Genomic DNA, 25,407 nt, shown 5'->3' on the forward strand with positions numbered 1-25,407 from the left:
GATTTACAGTACTGTCATGCTTTTTCAGCTTCTGTGTTTTGATTCATGTTTAAATGAACCTATCCATCATAATAACGTGACAAACTGGTATTGAAATTATTTTAAAATAAAAGGCAGGACCAGCAACTTCCTGATTTATTTTGCCTTCTTAAGTAGGTAATTTAATTAAACTACCAAAATATTTGACATTTTGCTACCTTGTTTAGTTTAGATGCTAAGGGATCTGCTGCTTCTTTCCTCTGTGTGTTTCCCATTGCTGCAAGCAAGCTCAGCTGAAACTGGTCTTCTTTGCAGTTCATTTCATTCTTAGCAGTAAGTTGCATAAAGGCAATGGGATCATCAGGTTGTACTGTCACATTTCTCTTTTCAGATTCTTTCTGTGATGAGAAAACAACACACACATCTTTCTTTGATATGAAAAGACATAAAAGTAACTTTTTTTTTTTTTTTTTTTTTTGGTTTTTGGGTCACACCTGGCAGTGCTCAGGGGTTATTCCTGGCTCCAGGCTCAGAAATTGCTCCTGGCAGGCACAGGGGACCATATGGGGCGCCGGGATTCGAACCGATGACCTCCTGCATGAAAGGCAAACGCCTTACCTCCATGCTATCTCTCCGGCCCCAAAAGTAACTTTTTAATAGGGACAACCTTTGTACAGGCTGAAAAAAAATCAACTAATTTTTTAAAACATGCAAGATTGATATCTTACCTTTTGAGATAATTTCTCTTCTTCAAGTTTAGCAGATAACATATGAGAAAGGGATTCTCTGCATTCCTTATTGAAAATGTTATTCATTAAAGGTGAACATTCAGACAAGACTTTGAGACAAAGGGAAATTCGATCTACATCGTCATCTGTAATAGGCTTCTTAGGAAGAGAGGATTTTCCCAAATGAAGAATTGTGGCCATGAGCAACATAGCTTCAGCAACGAAAGACTAGAAAAGTAGAGAAATGAATTATTTACAGGCATGACCTCCAAATCCAATGTCACTGTATTACAAATCACACTGCAAGAAATAAATCTAATTCTTACTTCAGTTAGATGTCAAATCCTTTAGATTTTATCTTTAGCTCTTTTTTGTTCTTGGCCCATACCAAGCAGTGCTTAGGGATTATTTCTGGCTGTGTTTAGAGATCACCTGGCAGTGCTCACAGGACCACGTGTGGGAAATTCAACCAGGGTCAGCCATGTGCAAGGTAAACACCTTAACCCCTGTACTGTCTCTCTGACCCTCATAAAATCTTTTGGCTTCCTTCTTCCTTTCTGATTACCATTAACATCCACATTAATCATCAATACTGCTTTTAAGAAGGGGAAAAAAGGGTAGTAGGACTCAACTATGAATGCTTCATTTTCTCTAAATCCAATACAGAAAATGAAAAGATATACTTAGCTAATACCTTCTCCCTCTATTTGCTTCCTTTATTCTACTTATTTATACTTATTTTATGAAGCAAGTGAAAGTCAGATTCTTGACTTCATACATCAGCACACATCTCTTAAAAATGAGGTTTCTATATAACAAAATTATTTTACCTGAGAAATCCAACAATCCCAAAACATACTAAACTTAAATAAATCGTTCTAATTGTTACAAGGTGTTTTATTTATTGTTGCCTTTTTTTTTTTTTTTGGTTTTTGGGTCACACCGGACAGCGCTCAGGGGTACTCCTGGCAGGCTCGGGGACCATATGGGATGCAGGGATTTGAATCACCGTCCTTCTGCATGCAAGGCAAATGCCCCACTTCCATGCTATCTCTCCGACCCCTGTTGCCTTTTTTTTTAAGTCTAGGATCAGCTTCCCATATTGCATACATGTTTATTTGAACTCTCATTTAAAACAGTCCTCCTTTCTTTTTTTTTTTTTTTGTTTTTGATTTTGTTTTTGGGTCACACCTGGCAGTGCTCAGGGATTACTCCTGGCTCTATGCTCAGAAATCGCTCCTGGCAGGCTCAGGGGACCATATGGGATGCCAGGATTTGAATCACCGTCTTTCTGCATGCAAGGCAAATACACTACCTCCATGCTATCTCTCCAGCCCCTAAAGCAGTCCTCCTAACTTTTTTTTTCCTATCATAATTATTTTGTAAAAGTACAGGCAGGCTGTTTATTAGAATGTTCTTACTTTGATTAGGATATAGATATGCTATGCTTTATATTTCCTATAGACCTCATTAAGAGATATCCCAAATCAGGCTATCCCTTGTGGGGAACAGGGACTCTACCTAGCTCTGTGCTAAGGAGTGACCCCTGGCAGTTCTCAGGGGACTCTATATAGTGCTAGAAATCTGAATCATGGTCAGCCACATGCAAGGCAAGTGCCTTAACTCCTGTACTACCTTTCCAGGCCTCTATTGTACGATTACCTGATGCTGCTCTTTTTATTTATCTAATTATGTATGTATTTATTCATTTTTGCCACACCTGGTGGAACTCCAGGCTAACCCCTGGCTCTGTGCTTAGGGATCATTCCTAGTGGTACTCAGGGGACCATGAGTATCAGGACTGAACATGATTAGCACATAGAAGGCAAATACCTTACTGTACTATCTCTCATGTCCATGTTGCTGAAATTTTAATCCTTACTGTGCATCAATACTCTCAATGCAAATCTTTGAGGACCTGCTTTCTATGTGTATGGTCTTCATATTCAAGTCCCTTCATACATGGCCTAACTTCAAAAAGTCCTCCACAAGTGAAATACAATTAATTCTTTTAAATTAGTCAGCATTCTAATACTTGCTCCAAGGCCTTGCCAAACTATTTAAGGCTGAGTATACAGATATATAGATGTGTGTATATGTAATTATCTATATATAAATATGAAAAAATTATTATTTATCATATTTATCATTATATATACATAATAGGTATATATCTCTGTACATATATTAATATTTTTTTGGTTTTTGGGTCACACCCGGCAGTGCTCAGGGGTCACTCCTGGCTCCATGCTCAGAAATCGCTCCTGGCAGGCACAGGGGTCCATATGGGATACCAGGATTCAAACCACCGTCCTTCTGCATGAAAGGCAAACGCCTTACTGCCATGCTATCTCTCCGGCCCCACAAATATTTTTTTAAAAGCTACTGTAAGTATATATGCAAGGTATATATAAGATACTGACAGAACTTAACGAGAAAAAAAAATCTAACCCCATCAAAAAATGGGGAGAAGAAATGAACAGTTTCTTAAAGAAGAAATACAAATGGCAAAAAAAAAAAAAATGCAAATGGCCAAAAGGCACATGAATAAATGTTCAACATCACTAATTATCAGGGAGATGGAAATCAAAACAACAATGAGGTACCATCTCATGCAACAAAGACTGGAACACATCACAAGCAATAAGAACAATCAACGCTTGTGAGGATGTGGGGAGAAAGGAACTCATTCACTGCTGGTGGAATGCTGTCTAGTCTAGCCTTTTGGGAAAACAATATGGAGATTACTCAAAAAACTGGAAACTGGACTCCAGTCTATACCAGTCTATACCAGTCTTAGGGATATACCCTAGGAACACAAAAACACAATACAAAATCCCTTCCTCACACCTATATTCATTGCAGCGCTAATTATAATAGCCGGAATCTGGAAACCACCCAGATAAGAAAATGTGGTACATATACACAACAGAATACTATGCAGCCGCCAGGAAAAATTAAGTCATAAAATTTTCCTATACATGGATGGACATGGAAACTATTATGCTGAGTGAAATAAATCAGAAGGGGAGAGGGAGAAGAAGAGGGAGAGAGAGAAAGAGAGAGAGAGACAGACAGACAGACAATAATCCCATCTATGGGTTTTAAGAAAAAGAAAAGACATTATTGTAATAACACCCATAGACAATAGAGATGAGGGCTGGAAGGACCGGCCCATAGTATGAAGCTTACCACAAAGAGTAGTAAGTTCAGTTAGAGAAATAACTACACTGACAACTATCATGACAATGGTAGTGAGTGAGAGAAATAGAATGCCTGTCTCGAATACAGGCAGGGGGTGGGGGGAGGAGGAAGATGGGGGCATTGGTGATAGGAATATTGCACTGAAACCCAACTGCAAATATGGTTGTAATCCTGATGCTTAAATAAAGATATTAATAAAAAAAATAAAACAAGAGTTGGAGAGGATGCTGAGAAACCCTCCTTTGTACACCATTAATGGGAACTGAAGTCCTAAAAAATTTTAAATTGAGCAGAGAGAAATAGTTTTTATTATATAATTCCCTGTTAAAAATATTAAAACTAAAAAAAAAATAAAAAAAATTAAAACTTCATCAAAAAATAAAATAAAAATATTTACAACTCTACCACTAAAAGGTTCCTTTTTCAAATGAAGGCAAATTAGATTTAAGTAAACACAAACTGAGAATTCATTACCAGCACAAATGAAATGTAAGGTCTTCTTATGTATACAAATTTGGGGTGGGGAGGAACAGAGTGACAGCACAGTAGATAGGGAGTTTGCCTTCCATGCAGTTGACCTGAATTTGATCCCTGACATCCTCTATGATCCTCTGAGCTAGGAGTGACCCAAGGATCATCCCTGAGCACAGAGCCAGGAGTAATCTATAAGCACTGAAAGGTGTGGCCAAAAAAAAACAAAAAAATTTTTTTCTTCTTCAGGCAAAATAATAAAATAGAAATCTGAATTTACAAAATGAAATGGGAAGCAACATAAATGATAACTATGTGGATAGATTAAAAAATCTCTTTCCAGGAAGCCGGAGTAGTGTCGAAAGTGGTAATGCATCTGCCTTGGGTGCGTTAACCTAGGACAGACAGCAGTTCAATCCCTCAACGTCCCATATGGTCCCCCAAGCCAGGAGCAATTCTGAGCACATAGCCAGGAGTAGCCCCCAAGTGTCACCGAGTGTGGCCCAAGTCTCCCCACCAAAAAAAATCTCTTTCTAGGATTGGAGAGTTAGTATAGGAGTTAAGACACTTGCATTGTGTGCATTGTATGTGGCCAGTCTCAGTTCTATCCTCAACACTGCATGTGGTCCTCTAAGCATGGTCAAGAGTGGCGCAATTCCCCCATGAAAAATAAATTTTAAAAATTCCCTTACACACACAAACACACAAATCTTTAAAGTAAAACCCCTTACACATATCTTCTTAGAAGCTAGTGTAATGAATGGTTATTACTTTTGTCAATTTTATAGTCATATTTTAACTACCATGTCCATTTTCCCAATTTAACCACAAGGTCTTTCATGATAAGAAACTGAATATTTACATTTGTGTTCCTGACATCAGAGCTCAAAATTAATTTGCTGGGTTAATGTAGAAAAGAAGTGAACTTACATTTTGCTTTTTCTTTTCCTGAACCAAAGCTACATAGCGCAAAGCAATCTTGGTCAATGTTGTGGCAAGGGAGGCAGCAACAAAAAAATCACCATCCAGAAGAAATCCTCTCAGGGGAGGTCTATAAAGCAATCACAAGAAAATGAAACTCATCACCTTCTTGAGCAGCAAGTAGTTTTCAAAAAGATTCAAGTGAACTGAGGATATTGATGGCAGGAAGTGTTCATTGGTGAAGGTTGTTGTTCACTGTATGACTGTAACTGAATCCTAAACTACTTTATCTGTGAGAAAAATTGTATTATGAACAACCATGTAACCATGGTGCTTAAATAAAAAAAGAAGGAAACAAATTTCAAGTAAGTCTATTCAATACTCTTGATGACATTCATTAATAATAAAAACCTGTTTAGCTCTCAGAATAGGTGGGGAGGAGCAGGAATACATGGCTTTAAACTTATCTTTTGATACAAAAATTAACTGTGAAAAAAAAAAAGATTCAATACTGAATTCAATGAATTATAGTCAAATCCCAGTTTATTACTTATTTATTCTGTCCCCAAAGATAAGGTATAATCCATTTTAAGCCTTCAATTACTCTTCTGCAAATTGGTATGTAATATTATTAATTTCAAAGACCTGTTGTGAAGACTTTAAAGGACAAACTAGTTAACAAAAAATGCTTACTATATAGTAAACTAGAGATAAATTTGCATTTTTTCATTATCTTCACCATACAAAAGGGAAAATAAGGGGGGAAACATTAAAATTTTATTTCATCAATTGAAAGCAGAAAACCTTCAAAATGTTTCCAAATGCTTACAGGCAAAGAAAGCCCAAATATTACCAATGTTAAACTCCCTCATCATTTTCCATGTAAAATTTTTTTAATTTCAGTAGAACAACTATCTCAATGAAAACCAGAAGAAGTAGAGAAACTATCAGAACCATTAAGACAATTCTTAAGAACATGTACATCCTTCCTATCTCAAGTTTCTTAAATGGTAAAAATTTTCATTTCAGTCAAAAATCCAAAATAATAAACACATACACCAAACTAATAAAAAATAAGCCATTTAACCATTTCGTACAGTTTTTGTCATAAAACAGTGTAGCTGCAGCCTATTGGTATAGCAAATTACCTTTCTTCCTCTTTCTTGGTGGGTCTGGAACTGCTCAGAGCACTCTGAGTTGCATAGGTGCCCATCTCAGTTACCAATTTCTGAACTGGCCCCACAGTTATTTCTTCCTCAGGTTTTAATTCACCAGCTTCTTTCTTTATTTCTGACTCTACAATTGGGATCTAAAAATTGATTGGAAATATAAATTTATAGTTATATCAAGCCAGAAAATCACATTAAAGTAGAAAATGTTCTCCAATGAGATTTTTGGAACCTGTAACTTTTTAATTTTCTCTCTTTCTCAGGGAAATATGGTGAGAAAAATAAGGGCTCTGGAGTTGGATGCCACATATTCATTTTATTGTTTTGGAAAAAGCTGAACTACTTTCAGACCTCAGTTTCTTTTTTTTTGTTTGTTTTTGGGCCACACCTGGTGACAGTCAGGGGTTAATCCTGGCTATGCGCTCAGAAATCACTTCTGGCTTGGGGGACCATATAGGACGTGGGGGGATCAAACCATGGTCCATCCTACACTAGTGCGCATGCAAGGAAGACCCCTTAAGGCTTGCATCACTGCTCTGGCCCGAAACCTGTTTCTTAACATGCTAAATGGATATCATAGTTCTTTCTTTTTTTTTTTTTTTTTTTTTTGGTTTTATGGTTTTTGGGCCACACCCGGTAATGCTCAGGGGTTACTCCTGGCTATGTGCTCAGAAGTCGCTCCTGGCTTGGGGGACCATATAGGACACCGGGGGATCGAACCGCGGTCCGTCCAAGGCTAGCGCAGGCAAGGCAGGCACCTTACCTTTAGCGCCACCACCCGGCCCCCATAGTTCTTTCAATACAAAATACTTAGTAGGAAAATTCTCAGGAACATGCCTAATAAAAAGCATTCACAAAGTATTCTTATTTTCTCTCTTTCACATACTCAAAGAAATCTAAATAACACTCATCTTCTAAAATGAAACAAAGCTATAACTTCAAATAAAAAATTAAACAAGTATATACTATGATATACCTTAATGACAGTCTATCATTTAGGATTCTCAATTTTAATTTATTTTATAGATTAACAAACTTATGTCTATAATATAAAAACCTTGAATATAGAGGCTCAAGGACCCAGAGTTAATTACTTGCAGAAGCAAAACCAGAATATAGGTCTCCTGTTAAGAACTGTCATGCTGGGCCTGGAGAGATAGCACAGTGGCGTTTGCCTTGCAAGCAGCCGATCCAGGACCAAAGGTGGTTGGTTAGAATCCCGGTGTCCCATATGGTTCCCTGTGCCTGCCAGGAGCTATTTCTGAACAGCCAGCCAGGAGTAACCCCTGAGTACCGCCGGGTGTGGCCCAAAAACTAAAAACCAAAAAAAAAAAAAAAAAAAAAAAGAACTGTCATGTTATTCCATATGGTCATTTGGATTGGGAAATATGACTATCAATTTAGTACATTCAGATTCTAGGACCTAGGTACTAGAAAGAAAGCACAGCAGCATGGCAGTCAAAACAAACAAACAAAAAAAACTAGTCAGCTCTCTTCTTATTTTGTATTTTCCTTTTAGAACCAAAGACTAAAGGTTTGACAATGTTTTAAAAAATTTAAAACAGAATATTTTATTTAAACAAAATCTTAATTTAGGATATTATAGATTGAAAAGAAAAGTAGGAGTCATGGTTTAAATCCAGGAAAGAAGACTCCCCTAATTTCCTACAGTATTTAAAGTATGAGGTTAATTAAATTTTTTTTTAGTTTTCTTTATCCTAGATACAAATAAATAAAAATACAAATCATAATCTAAAAATAAGATTTACTAGAATTAACAATCACACTGTAAAACAGGATTTACTGACCAAAGCAAATGGACTAATAAATAACAACAAAAACACTGTAAACTAAAAAAAATATTTGTTGGTTAATGAAGTATAGCACATTCCTTGCATGTATGAGGTCCTGGGTTCAATACCCGACATCAGCAAAAAATGGTGGGGATAGTATGAAGAGAGTACAGGAGGTAGGGTCCATGTCTTGAAAAAGCAAATCCCTAGCACCATGTATGATGCAAATTCCTGACGTTCCATATGGTGCCAGGAGACATTTTTGAGCACAGTTAGTAGTAAGCCTTGAGTTTGTGACTCCCAAAGCTGAAAATCAAACCAAAACAACACTGAAAAGATAATAATATAGTTACCAGAAATGGAGAGAAGAAAGGTAGTAGAGTAGGGTAGAGAGGGTCAATCTGTTAATGCAACGAAACTAGAAATTTATTGATGTATGCAGTACTATAAATTAGTGGCAAATTTTATTGGGAAAAAAATGAGGGTTTTTCTGTAAAACATACCTCCCCAAGGGACCTTCGAACCTCTGTCATTACACTTTGAATATCTTCCTTAGTACTACAATATTCTCCCAGGATCCATAATGCTCCTCGGTAAATCCTATGGGAAGAAGACAAGTTCTGAAAAATTACCAACAACTCAAAAAGCAAAGAATGTTTTAAATTTTAGCTCAAGCAAGAAAATATTCTGCAGGTCCAAGTGTCTATGAATGAAAATCAAAGAAGAGGGATAGCCAGTGAGATAGTTCAATGGACTGAGTGAATGCTTTGCATGAGGGAGGCTTGGGTTTGAGCACTAGCACCACCAGGTCCCTCAAGTACCACACAGCACAGAGCTGAGACTAGTCTCTGAGCACTGCTAGGTGTAGAGGGAGAAAAAAAATGAGAAAGTGAGAAAGAGGGAAGTGGGGAGGGGTAGAATTTAAGATATAAACTTTGATTCCAAATACTGTAAAGATTATAATTTTAAAAAGCATTTTCAATCATCATTACTATGAACAATTTAAAACTGGTACATCCAATAGTAAAAATAAAATACAGGGAACAAAGTTCAGGATTTAGAGATAGAGCACATGGCTTGCATGAGTCAGGCCCTAGGTTCCATCCCTAGCATCATAAAATAAAAACAAACTAATGCCCAGGTGGTATTAATTTTCATTCGAAGAGAGTTAAGGTAAACTTGGCCTTATTATTTAACATGATTAAAAGGTATTATTTTATTTTAAATTTTATTTTATAGGTTTTGGGCCACACTCAGTGGTGCTCAGGGTTTACACTTGGCTCATCTGGGGTTCCAAAGATGGAACCTGAGATGGCTGCATGAAAGGCAAGCACCTCACCCCCTGTACTATTTATTGCTCTGGCCAATAAAATATTATTTTACTGAAAAAATAACTTTTTATTTGTAGTTATTAAAAAGAAGAGATATAGTATCAAACAAAGTAATGAACAAAGAGATAGCAAATGATCAGCAACTAAAAAACAAAACAGAAAAATTAACACTGGGGCCTGAGAGATAGCAGTAGGGTGTTTGCCTTGCATGAAGCTGATCCAGAATAAACAGTGGTTCAAAACCTGGCATCCCAGATGGTCCTCTGAGCTTGCCAGGAGCGATTTCTGTGTTCAGAGCCAGGAGTAATCCCTGAGCACCACTGAGTGTGACCCCAAAAAACAAAAAAACAAACAAACAAAAAAAGACAAAAAAAAAAAAAAAAGACAGTGGTTCGATTCCTGGCATCCCATATGGTCCTCTGTGCCTGCCTTGAGCAATTTCTGAGAGCAGAGCCAGGAGTAGCCCCTGAGCACTGCCAGGTGTGACCCAACCCCCTCCCAAAAGAAACAAACAAAAATATAAACAAGAGAAAACTCAGATAAACAGTCATCTTCCGTGAGATTTCATTATATTAAAAAAAATTTAGAAGCTTAAGTTCAATGATAGTATGACTACTAAAAGCTAAACATAATTTTCTTCCCTCAAATTAGTAGCAAATCTCAGTTCCATGTATAACAATATTTTTAGAAATATTAAGAGTAACTTTGTTGTGCTGAGCAGTGGCGCAAGTGGTAAGGCGCCTGCCTTGCCTGCACTAGTCTATTATGGACCGCGGTTCCATCCCCCGGTGTCCCATATGGTTCTCCAAGCCAGGAACAATTTCTGAGCGCATAGCCCCAAAACCCAAAAACCAAGAATAACTTTGTAGTAGCCCTTTCTCTTCTAGTGGTAGATGTAATACTACAGATCTGTTATCTATTTGGTATCAGTGAGGCATTATTCAAATGTAATAAGTCTTTCTCATTAGCAAAGACTACATAAGTGAAATAGTTTCAAATTTCTCATTTCAATAAATACTAGAAATAAATAGTAATAATATCCCAAAACTATTACTTAAAAAGAAAAGAGCTTTAGTAATCTTAGAATTCAGAATTTTCATTTTATTTTATTTTTTTATTTTTTGGCCACACCCAACCATGCTCAGGGATTACTCTTGGCTCTGCACTCAGAAGTCACTCCTGGCAGGCTTGGGGGATCTTATTGGATGCCGGGAATCAAACCGAGGTTTGTCCTGGATCAGCTGCGTGAAAGGCAAATGCCTTACCACTGTGCTATTGCTCTGGCCCCAGAATTCAGAATGGTTTTTGGGTCACATCTGGCAGCGCTCAGGGTTACTTCTGGCACTACTCTCAGAAATCGCTCCTGGCAGGCTCGGGGGACCATATGGGATGCTAGGATTCAAACCACCATCCTTCTGCATGCAAGACAAATGCCTTACCTCCACGCTATCTCTCTGGCCCCTCAGAATGTTTTAAAGAAAATCAGAATTAAAAAAACTCTAGCAAAAAAAAAAGAAAAAAAACTCTAGCAAATTTTCTCCTATAAAGCAAAATTTTTTTCCTGTAGATTATGGATTAGCCAAATTATGGGATGTTGGGAATCAAAGTGACATGCAAGACAATGCCCTACCAGCTGTCACATACATCTGTGCTCAGGGATCAGGGATTATTCCTGGCTCTGTGCTCAGGAATCACCCTTGATAGGAATTGGGATTGGGTAAATACAAGAAGAGCTGAGGATCACACTCAGCAGATGTAAGTAAAGTGCTTTACCCACTGTACTATCTCTCTGACTCCTTTACTTAACTCTTTTGACTCTCCTCTCTTCCATTATATATATATATATTGATTTTTGGATCACACCCGGCAGCACTCAGGGGTTACTCCTGGCTCTATGCTAAGAAATCACTCCTGGCAGGCTCAGGGGACCATATGGGATGCCAGGATTCAAACCACTGACCTTCTGCATGCAAGGCAAACACCTTACCTCCATGCTATCTCTTCGGCCCCCATTATATATTTTTTAAACAATTAATGTTATAAATATAAAGTTATATTGACTCCCCTTGAGTACTAAGTCAATAGAAACTCTAAGTTACTGGGTATGGCTCCAAAACCAAAAATAAATAAACCTACTTGACAGATTTAATAGCATGAAAGACTTCAAGCATCTTCTCCACAATAAGCATTCTCAGGTTATCAAAGCGTTGAATGGCTTCACGAACAAACTCCAAGACATCAGCAGCTGCTGCTTCATTATTGTCACTCAGAAATTCCATTAGCTAAAAGTTAAAAAGGAAAATAGGATAACAATCGTATATTTTTACTAAGTACCTAAGATTTAAGAGGCAAATAACAATAGGTAAGATTGTCAGAACTACATACCACAGGAATAACATTTGCAGCCATATCTGGAAATCGAACAGAACAGGAATGCAATGTTCGCACAAGAAGCTGTCTGTATTTATCAGTATCCTCATGCTCAGACACATTATTTGTCTTAATCACTTCCTTCTTCAGAACAATAACCAGCTACAATACAAAGTAAAAGTAAGTGAGAATTATATTGGATTATATCAAGATTGTCCAGTCAGTTTACAAAGCTTATCAGAGTTTTGTTTTACCTCTTCAACATTCCTAGAAGAGACAAGATCTAATGTTAACTGCAGAGTTTTCTTTCGCACTTCCAAATCTGGTGTACTCAAAACTCTTAAGATATCCATGACCAAATCCTGAAAGACAAGAAATTCAAAAATGATACCAATATTTCTGGTTACATAAAAGCAAACCCTAAGTATAGAAAAAAAGGTTTGGTCCAGTATCATACTAATTAACTGGTCAATAATAAATCACTATATTTATTAAATATATAAATATTTTATATATTTATAACACTGATAATTTGGGTCTTCAGGTAAAATAGAGTAGCAAATACCTAATATCATACATGATGCAAAGTGAAAATGTTTTTACCCTATCAAGCTTTTAATACAACTTAATTTTATATAAATACATAAATCAAAGGACTAAGCTAAAAGACACTACAAGAAGTGAGAAGACACATCTAGAAAGTAGGACATCTTATAAGTCAATTGGTCTGGCCTCTTCAAGTCAGTGTCATGAAAACAAAAGTCAGGGCTTGAGAAATATTTGTATAGGGCCTCTTTCTTGAGGCCCACCCTGGTTCAATCTGCAGATACTGTCTGGTTCCCTGGGCACTGAGGTACAGAAATACCTGAAGTACAGTTGGGTGCAGCCCAAACCTCTCGTCTACTTAAAAAAAAACCTTAGTACCAGATAACAGTAAGAAAGTATTAAAATTCTTGTTTTTGGATCACACCTGGCATTGTATAGGGGATTACTCAGGAATTCCTGCACTCAGGAATTAGCCCTGGTGAGTTCAGATGGGATGCCGGGGATCAAACCCGGGTCAGCTGTGGAAAGGCAACATACTCAAAAATGTATAGCAGATAAATAGAATACCATAGGACATTAACTTACTAATGATTTTACTTCTCTAAATGCTTCACATTTTAAAAAGATTGGTTTTAAAAAGTTCTAAAAATTCTAAAGGGAACTCTATAGAAACCTTCACTTGTATTCACCAATAAATATATTTTTGAAAGGATTTATTTTATTTTACTTTTTTTTTTGGGGGGGGGGCACACCTAGTAGAGCACAGGGGTAATTACTCCTGGTTCTGCACTCAGAAATCGCTCCTGGCAGGCTCTGGGGACCATATAGGTTGCCAGGAATCGAACCCAGGTCCGTCTTCGGGTCGGCCATGTGCAAGGCAAATGCCCAACACCACTGAAGGTTTCTACAGAGTTACAAACTAGCAAACAAAATTTAAATGTTCAGCTTATAAACATTTACATTAATCCTATAGGAAGGTTGAAAATTCTGAATGTAAAAACTATTTTATTTAGAATTTATCTTTCAGACAATATTTACCTGTAGTACTCGTTCATGAGCAGGATGTTCTTTTAGTTCTATCAATCGATCAAGAACTATGAGCTTTACATTGTTGTCGCTCTCCTTAATAATTAAATCAATGTAACATTGAGCAGCAGCCTACATATAAAAAAGAACATATAGTCAAAAACAACATTGATCTGCCTTAAATACAAAAATCAGAAAATAGATCAAAAGAATACCCAAATTCCAAGATGTCTAAGTACATTCATTACTCCTTCTTCCATTCATTTATGTACTTTTCCTAGAGAAATGCATCCCTCTATTCCCTTAAGTCTAGCAAACTGCACTACTTTTTAAGTTTACAAGAGATTATAATGATCAAAAACTAAGGATTGAATCTAAGGAAAAGACAAAAATAGTAATAAAAAGAATAATCAAAAACAGCTTAATTTAGGAGCAAGGTCAAACACATCTTCATTTTTTTCATATCTTTGACATTTTTCATTTAATTTTTAATCAAATTTAGTTTTTATTTTATTCTTTTAGTTTTACTAAATTTTAATAAAATTAAAGTTTTTTATTTATTTATTTATTTATTTTGGTTTTTGGGTCACATGCAGCGATGCTCAGGGGTTACTCCTGGCTGTCTGCTCAGAAATAGCTCCTGGCAGGCACGGGGGACCATATGGGACACCGGGATTCGAACCAACCACCTTTGGTCCTGGATTGGCTGCTTGCAAGGCAAACGCCGCTGTGCTATCTCTCCGGGCCCAGTTTTTTATTTTTTAACTTAAATTAATTTAATTCAATCACCATGAGATAGTCAACACTATTCATGATTGAGTTTCAGTCATACAATGTCCAATACACATCCCTTCATCAGTGAAAAATTTCCCGCCAGCAATGTACCCTCCTGCCCTCCCCCCTGCCTGCCTCTATGGCACACATTTTTTCTTCTCTCTCTCTCCTCTCTCTCTTCCTTTTTTCCCCTTTAAACACGGTGGTTTGCAATATATAGTCACTAAAGAAGTATTGTACATATCACTTTACCTCCTTTCAACACCCAGTTCTTATCCAAAGTAATCATTTCCAACTATTACGGTAACAGTGGTCCCTTCTCTGCCCTAATTGCACTCCCCATTCATTACAGCACAGAAAATCAAGAAAATCAAGAAGTTAAAGATCACTGAGTCATTAAAATAGTTTTGTCATTATAAGACAAAAATACATGAAATACTTTAGAATGAATAATGTTTAAAAGCAGAGGACAAAGAAATTAACTTAAAATAACTCTCAAGGACAAAAAACAATTTGCTCACCAAAATATTACTAATATTGAACTGAAATTCACAGAATAAAATATTCACACCAATATTATAAAACAGGATGTAAGAGAGAAATTTAAGTAAATATTTTAATTATTATTTTGTTATTTTAACTTATGGGGGGAGGGTGGCTCATAGCTATGGCTTACTCCTAGTTCTCTGATAGGGACTCCTGGTGGTACTTGGGGGACCATACATGGTAGAGGAGATTAAATTGGAGCTGGCAGTGTGCAAAACAAGCAGCTTAATTGGTGTGCTATCTTTCGGCACAAAAAATTAAATTCATTTTGTTCCAATAGTTCATTTCTTAGTTTTAACCATTATAAATGTGTACCCAAGATAAAAAAAAATCATAATAAACAGGTTGAAGGATAACTTGAACTTTGTTCTGTTTTTGTTTGTTTTTGGTCTATAACCAGCAATACTCAGGGGTTACTCCTGCCTCTGCACTCAGGAATCACTACAGTCACTGTTCAGGGGAAAATATGAGATGCCAGGGATTGAACCTAGATTGACTGCATGCAAGGCATGCAGTACCCACTGTACTGTATTTCCAGCCCCAATTTATTTAAAAATTTTTCAAGTCTAAAATTATTTCAGTGTAAAATAGTCTATATTTAAGTATCAGTTAATAAAGTATAAATTTTTTCTCCTGGCTTTCTAGAACAATTTATTCATTCTTCAAATGATATAATCCTGATATAATAATCTAAAGAGATTAATTTTTATTCATTATTAAAAAATACTAGAACTGTTTTAGGTTCAATAATTTTGAACTCAAAACTTGATCTTCCCTGATGTAGATTTTAATATAATTAGGAGAAATTGAAAATACCAAGTACTATTCTACATTTTATAGTAGAGAAGTGAAAATAATTCACATTTCTCTGTCTCCTTTCCTATATATGTATCAAAACAGGAAGTTAGGAGAAAAAAGGCTGAAGCATATATGGAGTCAAATAAATTTGTTAATATGTGTAGCTGTTCTCTCCTAAATTGTATGTCACGTGGTTTAGGAGAGAACAGCTACTGTAAAGTGCAGTATCACTGAATTGTGTCACTAAACCATTGTAAAAAGAAAATCACTAAATCAAAATGATAGAACAGCCTAGCCTTCATATAACTGAAACCAAAAGAAATAAGCATTACCTTGATTGCAGTAGGTGCACTAGAAAGTGTCACTAATGTTCCAGCGGCTTCATACTTTACAGCAGGGCTTGATGATTGTAACAAGTTATAGATGCAGCGAATGAAACGAGCCCTTTCAGATGGGTTAGCATGGCAGACCTGGAAGAAAACATTTAGGTCTGAACTAACTTCAAGGATGCTTGCCTTCATCATTCTTAAAAAATGAATGTCAGGGGGCTGGAGAGGCGGCGCTAGAGGTAAGACATCTGCTTTGCATGTGCTAGCCTAGGATGGACCGTGGTTTGATCCCTTGGCGTACTGTATGGTCCCACCAAGCCAGGGGCGATTTATGAGCACACAGCCCAGGAGTAACCCCTGAGCATCAAATGGTGTGAACCCCACCCCCAAACAACAAAAACAAAAAAAAATGAATGTCAGTATATGCTACTTTTTGTTTTGGGCCACACCAGCAATGCTGGGAGCTTATTCCTGGCTCTGCCAGGCACGTACCCTACCCAATTATACTACTGCTTTGGTTCTTGGATGTTACCTTTCTTAACTTAAAAGCTAAGAACATTCTTATAAAAAAAAAATCTCAAGATGTCTATCAACCTAGGATGAGATACTGATAACAAAATAGTAATTTCAGAAACAGGCATAAACTTCCAATTCTGTTACTTGGATATGACTCAAGTTAATTCCTCTTAATAAAATACAGACCTACTACTAGACAAGTCACTGAATATAGCAGTGACTTTTTACCCCATTTTTGAGGCACATTTGGAGATATTCAGGGCTTGCTTCTGGCTCTGTGCTCACTCCTGGCAATGCTTGGAAAACTATTATGTGGTGTTGGGAGTCAAACCCACGTCTGTCATGTACAAAGCCATATCTCCTGTACTAGTTCTCTGGCCCCTGAACTCCTATTTATGAGAACCTCAATAGCAACCCTAAATAATACACATAAATTAAAAGGAACTATGTTTTTATACTTTATATTAAATGCCAAATATAAATGACTGGTAACCTATCATTTAGATTTCTTTCCCATAAAAACCATAGACTGCTATAATTAGTTATTGCTATGGGTAGTTTGTTCTTATCATCCAATTTATGATAAAATCTTTCCTAATAATGATATCAATAGCAAAATTGGATGTTACTATATCTTTAATTAATTTTATCTGAACATTAAAATGCAATAAATTATGTCATAGGATATACCAAATTAAAATGTGAGTTAAATCATTATAAAAAAAAAACCCTGCTATCTAATTTAGATTTCCTGTCAATGGCCTGTAATAGAATAACACTGAAAGTCGAATCTTTTTTTTTTTTTATAACACAGTAGGCAAATAGGGATTTTTGTTTTCAGATTTCCAAAGTATTCTAATGTGTTCTTAAGGCCTTGAATTTTGTGGCCCGAGAGATCATAAATGGGTTAAGAGGCACTTGCTTTGGTTGCAGCTGACACCTAATTGGGCTCAGTGATTATTCTTTGCTCTGTGTCCAGGAGCATCCTCCAACACTGACAGGGATAGAACCAGTTTGGACATATACAAGGCAATTACCTTACCTCCTCTACTATCTCTGTGTATATAAATCTTGCATGTTATTACAAAGTCTAATTAGTAATCTCTTCAGTAACTTATCAATGTACAATTTCTTTGCAGTTGAGTTGGGTCAAGTATTGAGCTTTTGTCTTGTTTTGGGCTATACCCTGCAATGCTCAGGAAGTACTTCTAGTTCTGCACTTAGAAATTACTCCTGGCAGTGCTCAGAGGACCATATAGGATACCAGGTATCAAAACTAGGTCAACCATGTGCAAGGAAAGCTCCCACCTATGTGTACTATCACTCTAGCGCCAAGTCTTGAGCTTTTATAGAATTTAGTTTCTTTTTTTCTTTTCTCTTGGGGGGAGGGGCGTAGCCAGGTGGCACTTAGGGGTTACTCCTGGCTCTGTGCTCATATATTACTCCTGGCAGGCATAAGGGACCATATGAAATGTTGAGGATCAAACCTGAGTAAGCCACATGCAAAGCAAACATCCTATTTGCTGTGCTATTGCTATGGCCCCCACTTTTTAATTTAATAAAATAAATTCTTTAATTGATTACTGTGAGATAGTTACAAAGCTGTTAATGACTGAGTTTCAGTCATACAATGTACAACATCCTTCACCAGCACATATTTCCCACCACCAATGTCCCCAGTTGCCCTCTTGCCCTCTCCTCTGCTTGCCTCTGTGGCAATTTTCTTCACTTTTATCCTTTTAGATACTGTGGTTTCTGGCCCCACTTTTAAAGAATTCTTTATAGAATTTTAACAGGAAGCTTAGAAACAGGAAACTTAGAAAGTAGTATGAATTTTTAAAGGGGTTTTAATAAAATATAAAACTGTTTCTATAAGATTTGATAATTAAATTTAAATACATTTATTTCCACTAGTTTATCTGTATATTTATTATAATTAATAAACGTAAGTGTATTAGACTTACTTTTTTGTTTGTTTGTTTGTTTTTTGGGCCACACCTGGCGGTGGTCAGGGGTTACTCCTGGCTGTCTGCTCAGAAATAGCTCCTGGCAGGCCCGGGGGACCATATGGAACACCAAGATTCGAACCAAACACCATAGGTCCTGGACTGGCTGCTTGCAAGGCAAACGCCCCTGTGCTATCTCTCCAGGCCCTAGACTTACATTTTAATTCGATTAAATTCAATTATATTTAGCATACCTAATAAAATATAAAATTATTTCTATTAAATCATAAAATAATGATAATTAAGCAGAATTCCTAGCAAGCACCCTGTTTGTTTTTTGGGCATATTCAGTGATGCTCAGGTGTTACTCTTGGCTCCACACTCAAGAACTACTTATGGTGGTACCCAGGGGACCATATTCCAGATGCCGGGAATCAAACCTGGATCAATGACATGCAAGGCAAGCGAACTATCTGCTTTACTTTTCTGGCCCTAAAACTGCTTAAATTCTTGAAGTTAATTTTACTTATCATAGATTAGTCTTACCTTGTAAATTAGTTCAACAATAACCAATTGAAGAATGTCTCCAAATGTTTGAACTTGATCAATACAAGTACTTAGGTAATCCAAAGCTCGATCCTAAAAAAAAAATGTATGTATGTATATATTAGCCCCACATTATTTAGTAAAATAATTTTATTCAACTTTTAAAAACGCATGCAACTAATATAAAACAAAAATAAATTTAGGACAGAAAAAAAGTATCTGAAGGAAAAAAGGAAAATTGTTCCATAACTGCTGTCCATAACTATTGCCCACAAAGTCAAGCACCATTTTTATTAATAGGGTACAAATTTGGGGTCTAAATTTTCTAGCAACTAAATAAATGCAAACTATTCATACATGATATCCTATATATATATATATGTGTGTGTGTGTGTGTGATAAATAAAATCAGTTGTTTTAAGGACTATTTTTAAAACCTTTAGAGAAAAATCATATGAATTTTTATATACAATACTATGAAATAGAAAAATGGCCTCAATATCAGCTCTATAGTAAAAATACCAGCAAATTCTATCAAACTATTTTTGAATATATCCCTTCATACAGATGAATAGCATTAATTCCAAAAAAAACAAAAGGTGACACCAGCTGCACAAAGGAACAAAATTTGTAGCCCAAATAAATAACTTTTTAATAATTTAGTTTACAAAGATAAAACGAAGGCATCTATATTTCAGAGAAATGGACAGACTTTATACATTTTAGTCTCCATACACATTATTTCCCAGTTCAAATGGCAAACAGTAGTTAGCAAAATTTCTAAGATTAGATGATACTAATATATGCATGCAGAGTCACTGCTAACCAGCACTGGATTCATAAACTTTAAAAGAGCTAGATTTAGCGTTGCCATCTACTTACAAAGTTTAAAATTTGGAGAATCCAACAATTTATAACAAATGTTAGCCTACTTTCCCAGACATGACTCAGAATAGACCCTATACCAAGCTATTTCTTTAGACAAACACCTTTTGATCTAAACCAGTAGAGGAAGAACAGAAAACTAATGCCTTAGAGTACAGTTCTATAGCATATAACCATAGTAATTTCAATCTAGGGAAAAAACTGTAATGTTGCTTTAAAATAATGTTGTCAATTATATAAAAAAATAAGTAATATTCTCAATAATCTGGAGCCAGAACGAAAGCACAGCAGGTAGGGCATTTGCCTTGTATATGGTTGGCCTGAGTTCTATTCCTGGCATCCAATATAGTCCCCTAAGCCTGCCAGGAGTTATTTCTTTTCTTTCTTTCTTTCTTTTTTTTTTGCTTTTTGGGCCACACCCGTAATGCTCAGGGGTTACTATGTGCTCAGAAATCGCTCCTGGCTCGGGGGACCATATGGGACACGGGGATCAAACAAAGGTCTATCCCGGATTGGTTGCATGCAAGGCAAACACCCTACCATGTGCTAATCACTGCAGCCCCCAGGAGTGCTATTTTCTTTTGGCTTTTGGGCCACACCCATTTGACACTCAGGGGTTACTTCTGGCTATGAGCTCAGAAATCACCTCTGGCTTTGGGGGGGCATATGGGACACCAGGGGATCGAACTGCGGTCTGTCCTATGCTAGCGCTTGCAAGGCAGACACCTTACCTCTAGCGCCACCTTCCCAGCCCCCAGGAGTGATTTCTGAGCACAGAGCCAGGAGTGTCCCCTAAGTGCTGCCAAGTGTGGCCCCAAAACAAAAAATCAGAAACAAAGAAACAAATATATTCCCGAGAATCTTTAGGAAGCCCCCTTTGTCACAGAAAATAAGTTTAAAAAGCAAGTTACTAAAACCTTAATAGGCTTATGCATTACTTTTAGTTCACATCTTTTTATTTACTTCTTTGGGTTTCTTGTTTGTTTTTGGTCACAAAGGTGATGCTTAGGGGTTACTAACTGTATTCAGGAATCACCTCTGGTCGTGCTCAGAGAACCATATAATTTGCTAGGGATGAGTCCTGTGTCAGCTGCATGCAAGACAAGCATCCAATCCACGGTATTTTTGCTTTTGCTCTGGCCCCCCAATTTAAATGCAGCCATAAAACTATGTTTCATAAAATACTTTGCTAGGACTGGGAAGATAACTCCAGGACTGTGGCACACGGCCTGTCTGAAGAACCCTCAGTACTGCTAGACTGATTTGTGAGTCAACAAGGTCAGGCACCAAATAAGGTCGGGTACCAAACAATCAGGCCACACAGGTGTGTCAGGAAGAACCCCCCCCCCCCACTGCCATGCTCACCCCAAAACCCCACAAAACACTCACCTGATCTGCATGAATTAGCATCATAAATGCATTCCTTTTGCAACTTGCATCCTTCTCATTCACCAAAAAGTCATGTATTAGTTCAGGAGCATCAGGTATAAGATGTTCAAAATTTCTGTAAATAAAACAGGTAATATGTATAGTTAATGAAAATCTATTCTGTTGTTAGTAACTTTAAAGATAATATTAAAATTAACCTTCAACAAGTATTACAATCCTATCAAATTGGGGCTGGAGCAATAGCACAACGGTAGGGCATTTGTCTTGCACAAGGCCAACCCAGGATGGACCCATGTTCGATCCCCGTATCCCATACTGAGCTTGCCAGGAGCAATTTCTGCCAGGAGTAATCCCTGAGCACTACTGAGTTGGCAAAATTAAAAAAACAAAAAATTCAATCCTATCAAATTATATATTTTCTAGTTAAACAAAAAAAGCTGATTCATTCAACATGCTATCAACTAAAATATTTTCATAACTGTCATATACTTATAACTATAAAATGGTCATGATGAAAATCTCAAGGTAATGAAAGAACCCTTATGAAGTATTATCAGGGAAAATAGAATTCATAGATATATATACTATTTTTACTTTATCTTTGGAGGGGTTGGGACCACCCTATGGTGCTCAGCAATCACTCAAGGGTAATGCTCAGGGGACTATAAAATACCAAGAATTGAAATTGGGAACTCTGGATGCAAAGCAACACTCTGGTGATCCTTTGAACTATCCCCCCAGTCCTTCATTTTTGAAAAAAAGTTTTTTAATTGGGACAGTGGTGAATTTGGTCATACCTAGTAGGCAGGACTTACTCCTAGCTCTGTGCTCAGGGATCACTCTTGGTGGTGCTTGGGGCACTGTATGTGGTGCCAGAGATCAAACTGCATGCAAGGCAAATGCCTTTATTCCTTGTACCACCTCTCTGTTAAGAGATTTTTATTTGTAGCACATAGAAACCAATCCCAGCTTACTAAAAACAATCACCAAGGGGGCCAGAGCAATAGCACAGCAGGTAGGGCATTTGCCTTGCATGCAGCTGACCCAAGTGCAATCCTTGTAATCCCATATGGTCCCCTAAGACTGGCAGGAGTGATTTCTGAATGCAGAACCAGTACTAAACCCTGAACATTGCTCGTTATAGCCCCAAAGCAAGCAAAAGAAAAAAAAAAAAGAACTAAGTTCAAGTTACCCTTCAAACTGCTTATCATGATTTTTATAACTTGGATACACATTTGGATGTGGCTCCCAAGCCAAAAAAAAAAAAAAACAAACAAAAATAACTATCACCAAACATCAATAATAATTTATTGTGTGCGTGATGCTTATGTGTGTATGTGCGCGCGCGTGCGTGTGTGTGGCAGGTGTGGAGGACCTTTAGGATGCTGGGGATTAAACCTGGGTCAGCTGTTTGCAAAGAAAATGCTCTACCTACTGTGCTATTGTTCTGGCCCCACCAACAATTTCTTAGCATCACATAAACCCAGGCTTCTAAACTGTTCTCCACAATACCATATGAAGTTGTTTAACTTTTTAAAATGCTTATTTAGGTCAGAGAACTAGTACAGATGCGTACATGTGCATGTGCATGTGTGCATGTACATGCTTGCCTTCCCTAAGGTCAACCTCAGTTTAAAACCTTGGCACCAGAGAATGGTCTCTAGAGTTCAGAGGTCACTTCTGTGAACAGAGATAAAAAAAAGCTCCTGAGCACAGGACCCCAAACACCCAAATAAAAATTTTATTTAAGGGGTAAAAGAGATAGTACAAGGGTTAAGATGAATGCCTTGTATGTGGTTGATCCTGATCCAATCCCTCTCACCACTTGACTCCCTGAGCATCAAGGGGTGCTCTGGAGGCTACTAAGCACTACCAAGGGTGGTCCTTAAAATTCTTGGCACTAAAGGGCCCTTTAAGGCAAATGCATGCCCTTTAGTGCACTGAACCAGCAGTCCAGTTGGCTAAGAAGTGCTGGGAGGAGTTCCAGGGTGTTCTGAACACTACAATGGATTTATGATTAATTACCTGCAAATATTATATATGGATACCTATATACCTGAAGTGCTGTAAAAATCTTCTCGGGAGGGATCAGAGCAATATTGCAGAGGGCAGAATGTTTAGCTTGCAATCAACCTGGATTTGATCACCATCTCATATGAACCCCACTCAGTTGTCATTCATGAGTGCAGAGCCAGAGTAATCCCTGAACCTCGCCAGGTTTGCCCCCCCCAAAAAAAAAATTTCTTGTGAGAAAAGAGGTCACAAGTGGAAAAGTCCTGATATTAAACCTATGGTTTTAAACACTAGTTCACAGAACTTCATTGGTCACAGGTTACTCAGTGAGTTTAGAGCAGGGGTTTAAATTACTGGTTCTCAGACCACTGTTAATCCACAGGTATGAAGGTTGAAAATCACAGTAGAGCAATCTTTAAATTTCTATTAAATTTCCAATTAACAACTTTTAGTTTCTGAACTGTAACTTAAGTTCTGAAAGTTCATGTCTGATAACATCTTTTAAAACTCTACATTATTAACCAGAAATCCATTCTTTGACTGTATTAATTTGGTTTTGGTGTAACACCCAGAAATACTCAGGGGTTATTTCTAGCACTGTGATAGATGACAGACAGATGTTTCCAGCAGTGCTTGGGGACCAAATTGTCCCAGGGATTGAACCCAGGCTTCTCACATGCAAGCCATACTTTGTAGTCAGTCCATTGAACTATTTCTTCAGCCCAGATTTTTGTTTTGTTTTGTTTTCAGGTCACACCTGCCAGTGCTCAGGGGTTATTCCTCGCCCTATGTTCAGAAATCGCTCCTGGCAGGCAAGGGGGACCATAAGGATGGTGGAAACTGAACCACCATCTCCTGGGCTGTCACATGCAAGGCAAATGCCCTACCACTGTGCTATCTCTCTGGCCCAATAAATTGTTTTTAAAAGTCCAAAAATCTTCAGGTTTCAAGGAACAGAAAGTCAGCTGAAAATTGTAATCTTCCTACTTAAAAAGTTCCCTCCTTAAGATCTCTAATGGCAAAAAGACAAGACTCACGTCCTACAAAAACACATAGTCAAAAATGTATGGAAACTGGAAAGAGAGTACAGTAGGTAGGGTGTACCTTGTACATGGTCAACCCAGGTTGAATCTCCATCATCCTGTATGGTCTACTGAGCACTGTCAGGAGTAATTTCTGAATGCAGAATCAGAAGTAACTTATAAGCATCAATAGGTATGACCCCAAAACCAAAAACTAAATAAACCTAAATAAATATAGTCAAAAGAGTAAAGCCCTTAGGGGGCAGAGAGATAGCACAGCGGCAAGGCATTTGCCTTGCATATGGCCTACACAGGAGAGACTCCAGTTCAAATCCCAGCATCCCATATGGTCCCCCGAGCCTGCCAGGAGCGATTTCTGAGCGTAGAGCCAAGAGTTACCCCTGAGCACTGCCGGGTGTGACCCAAAAACAAAACAAAACGAAACAAAAAAAGAACTAAGCCAAAAGAATATCTTTATTTACCTATAGATAGTATAGATGGCCAAAACAGCATTTCTTCTGACATAGCTGTGCCGATGCTCCAAACAGGCACGGATAGCTGGCATGAGAGGTTCCAGCAATTCTGCTTCTTTCAATTTGCAAAGGAAACGAAGAGTTGATCCTCGGATAAATTCATTAGGATGTTGAAGATCCTGATACAAAATTATATATGAAAATGTTGAGTTATAGCATTTTATAAAAATAAGTCATTTTGGGGCCGGTGTGGTGGCGCTAGAGATAAGGTGTCTGCCTTGCAAGTGCTAGCCTAGGAAGGACCGCGGTTCGATCCCCCGGCATCCCATATGGTCCCCCAAGCCAGGAGCGACTTCTGAGTGCATAGCCAGGAGTAACCCCTGAGCCACAACCACCGGGTGTGGCCCAAAAACCAAAAAAAAAAAAAAATGTCATTTTTAAATGTGATTTTCTAATAAAGAATTTGGTGTGCAGGTTTGAAGTAAAAGTTCTATATTAACAGAAAATTTCCATCCTACTCCTACTGATTAAAGCAAATTTTAGCTACCGTATCACACTAACATCTTATATCTATGTGCCATTATATTTTATTAATATGTAAAAATTCAAAGCAACACAGACTGGGAGAAAGT

The 25,407-nt window shown here is 37.4% G+C and overlaps 1 protein-coding gene across 1 annotated transcript in view; it reads right to left on the reverse strand.

Moving 5' to 3' along the window:
- COPB1 (COPI coat complex subunit beta 1) overlaps positions 1-25,407 on the reverse strand; it is a 48,215-nt gene that overhangs the window by 12,620 nt on the left and 10,188 nt on the right. The window contains exons 4-16 of the mRNA XM_049780996.1: positions 24,785-24,954; positions 21,268-21,382; positions 18,994-19,086; positions 15,989-16,126; positions 13,551-13,670; positions 12,221-12,328; positions 11,982-12,128; positions 11,733-11,878; positions 8,769-8,865; positions 6,452-6,612; positions 5,313-5,433; positions 708-935; positions 198-377 (exon numbers count right to left, since the gene is read on the reverse strand). Of these exons, the coding sequence (XP_049636953.1) occupies positions 198-377; positions 708-935; positions 5,313-5,433; positions 6,452-6,612; positions 8,769-8,865; positions 11,733-11,878; positions 11,982-12,128; positions 12,221-12,328; positions 13,551-13,670; positions 15,989-16,126; positions 18,994-19,086; positions 21,268-21,382; positions 24,785-24,954 (1,824 nt within the window). The remainder of the gene's footprint in view (positions 1-197; positions 378-707; positions 936-5,312; positions 5,434-6,451; positions 6,613-8,768; positions 8,866-11,732; positions 11,879-11,981; positions 12,129-12,220; positions 12,329-13,550; positions 13,671-15,988; positions 16,127-18,993; positions 19,087-21,267; positions 21,383-24,784; positions 24,955-25,407) is intronic.

This window comes from Suncus etruscus, chromosome 9, assembly GCF_024139225.1.
Source record: "Suncus etruscus isolate mSunEtr1 chromosome 9, mSunEtr1.pri.cur, whole genome shotgun sequence".
In the NCBI taxonomy this organism is placed as follows: Eukaryota; Metazoa; Chordata; class Mammalia; order Eulipotyphla; family Soricidae; genus Suncus; species Suncus etruscus.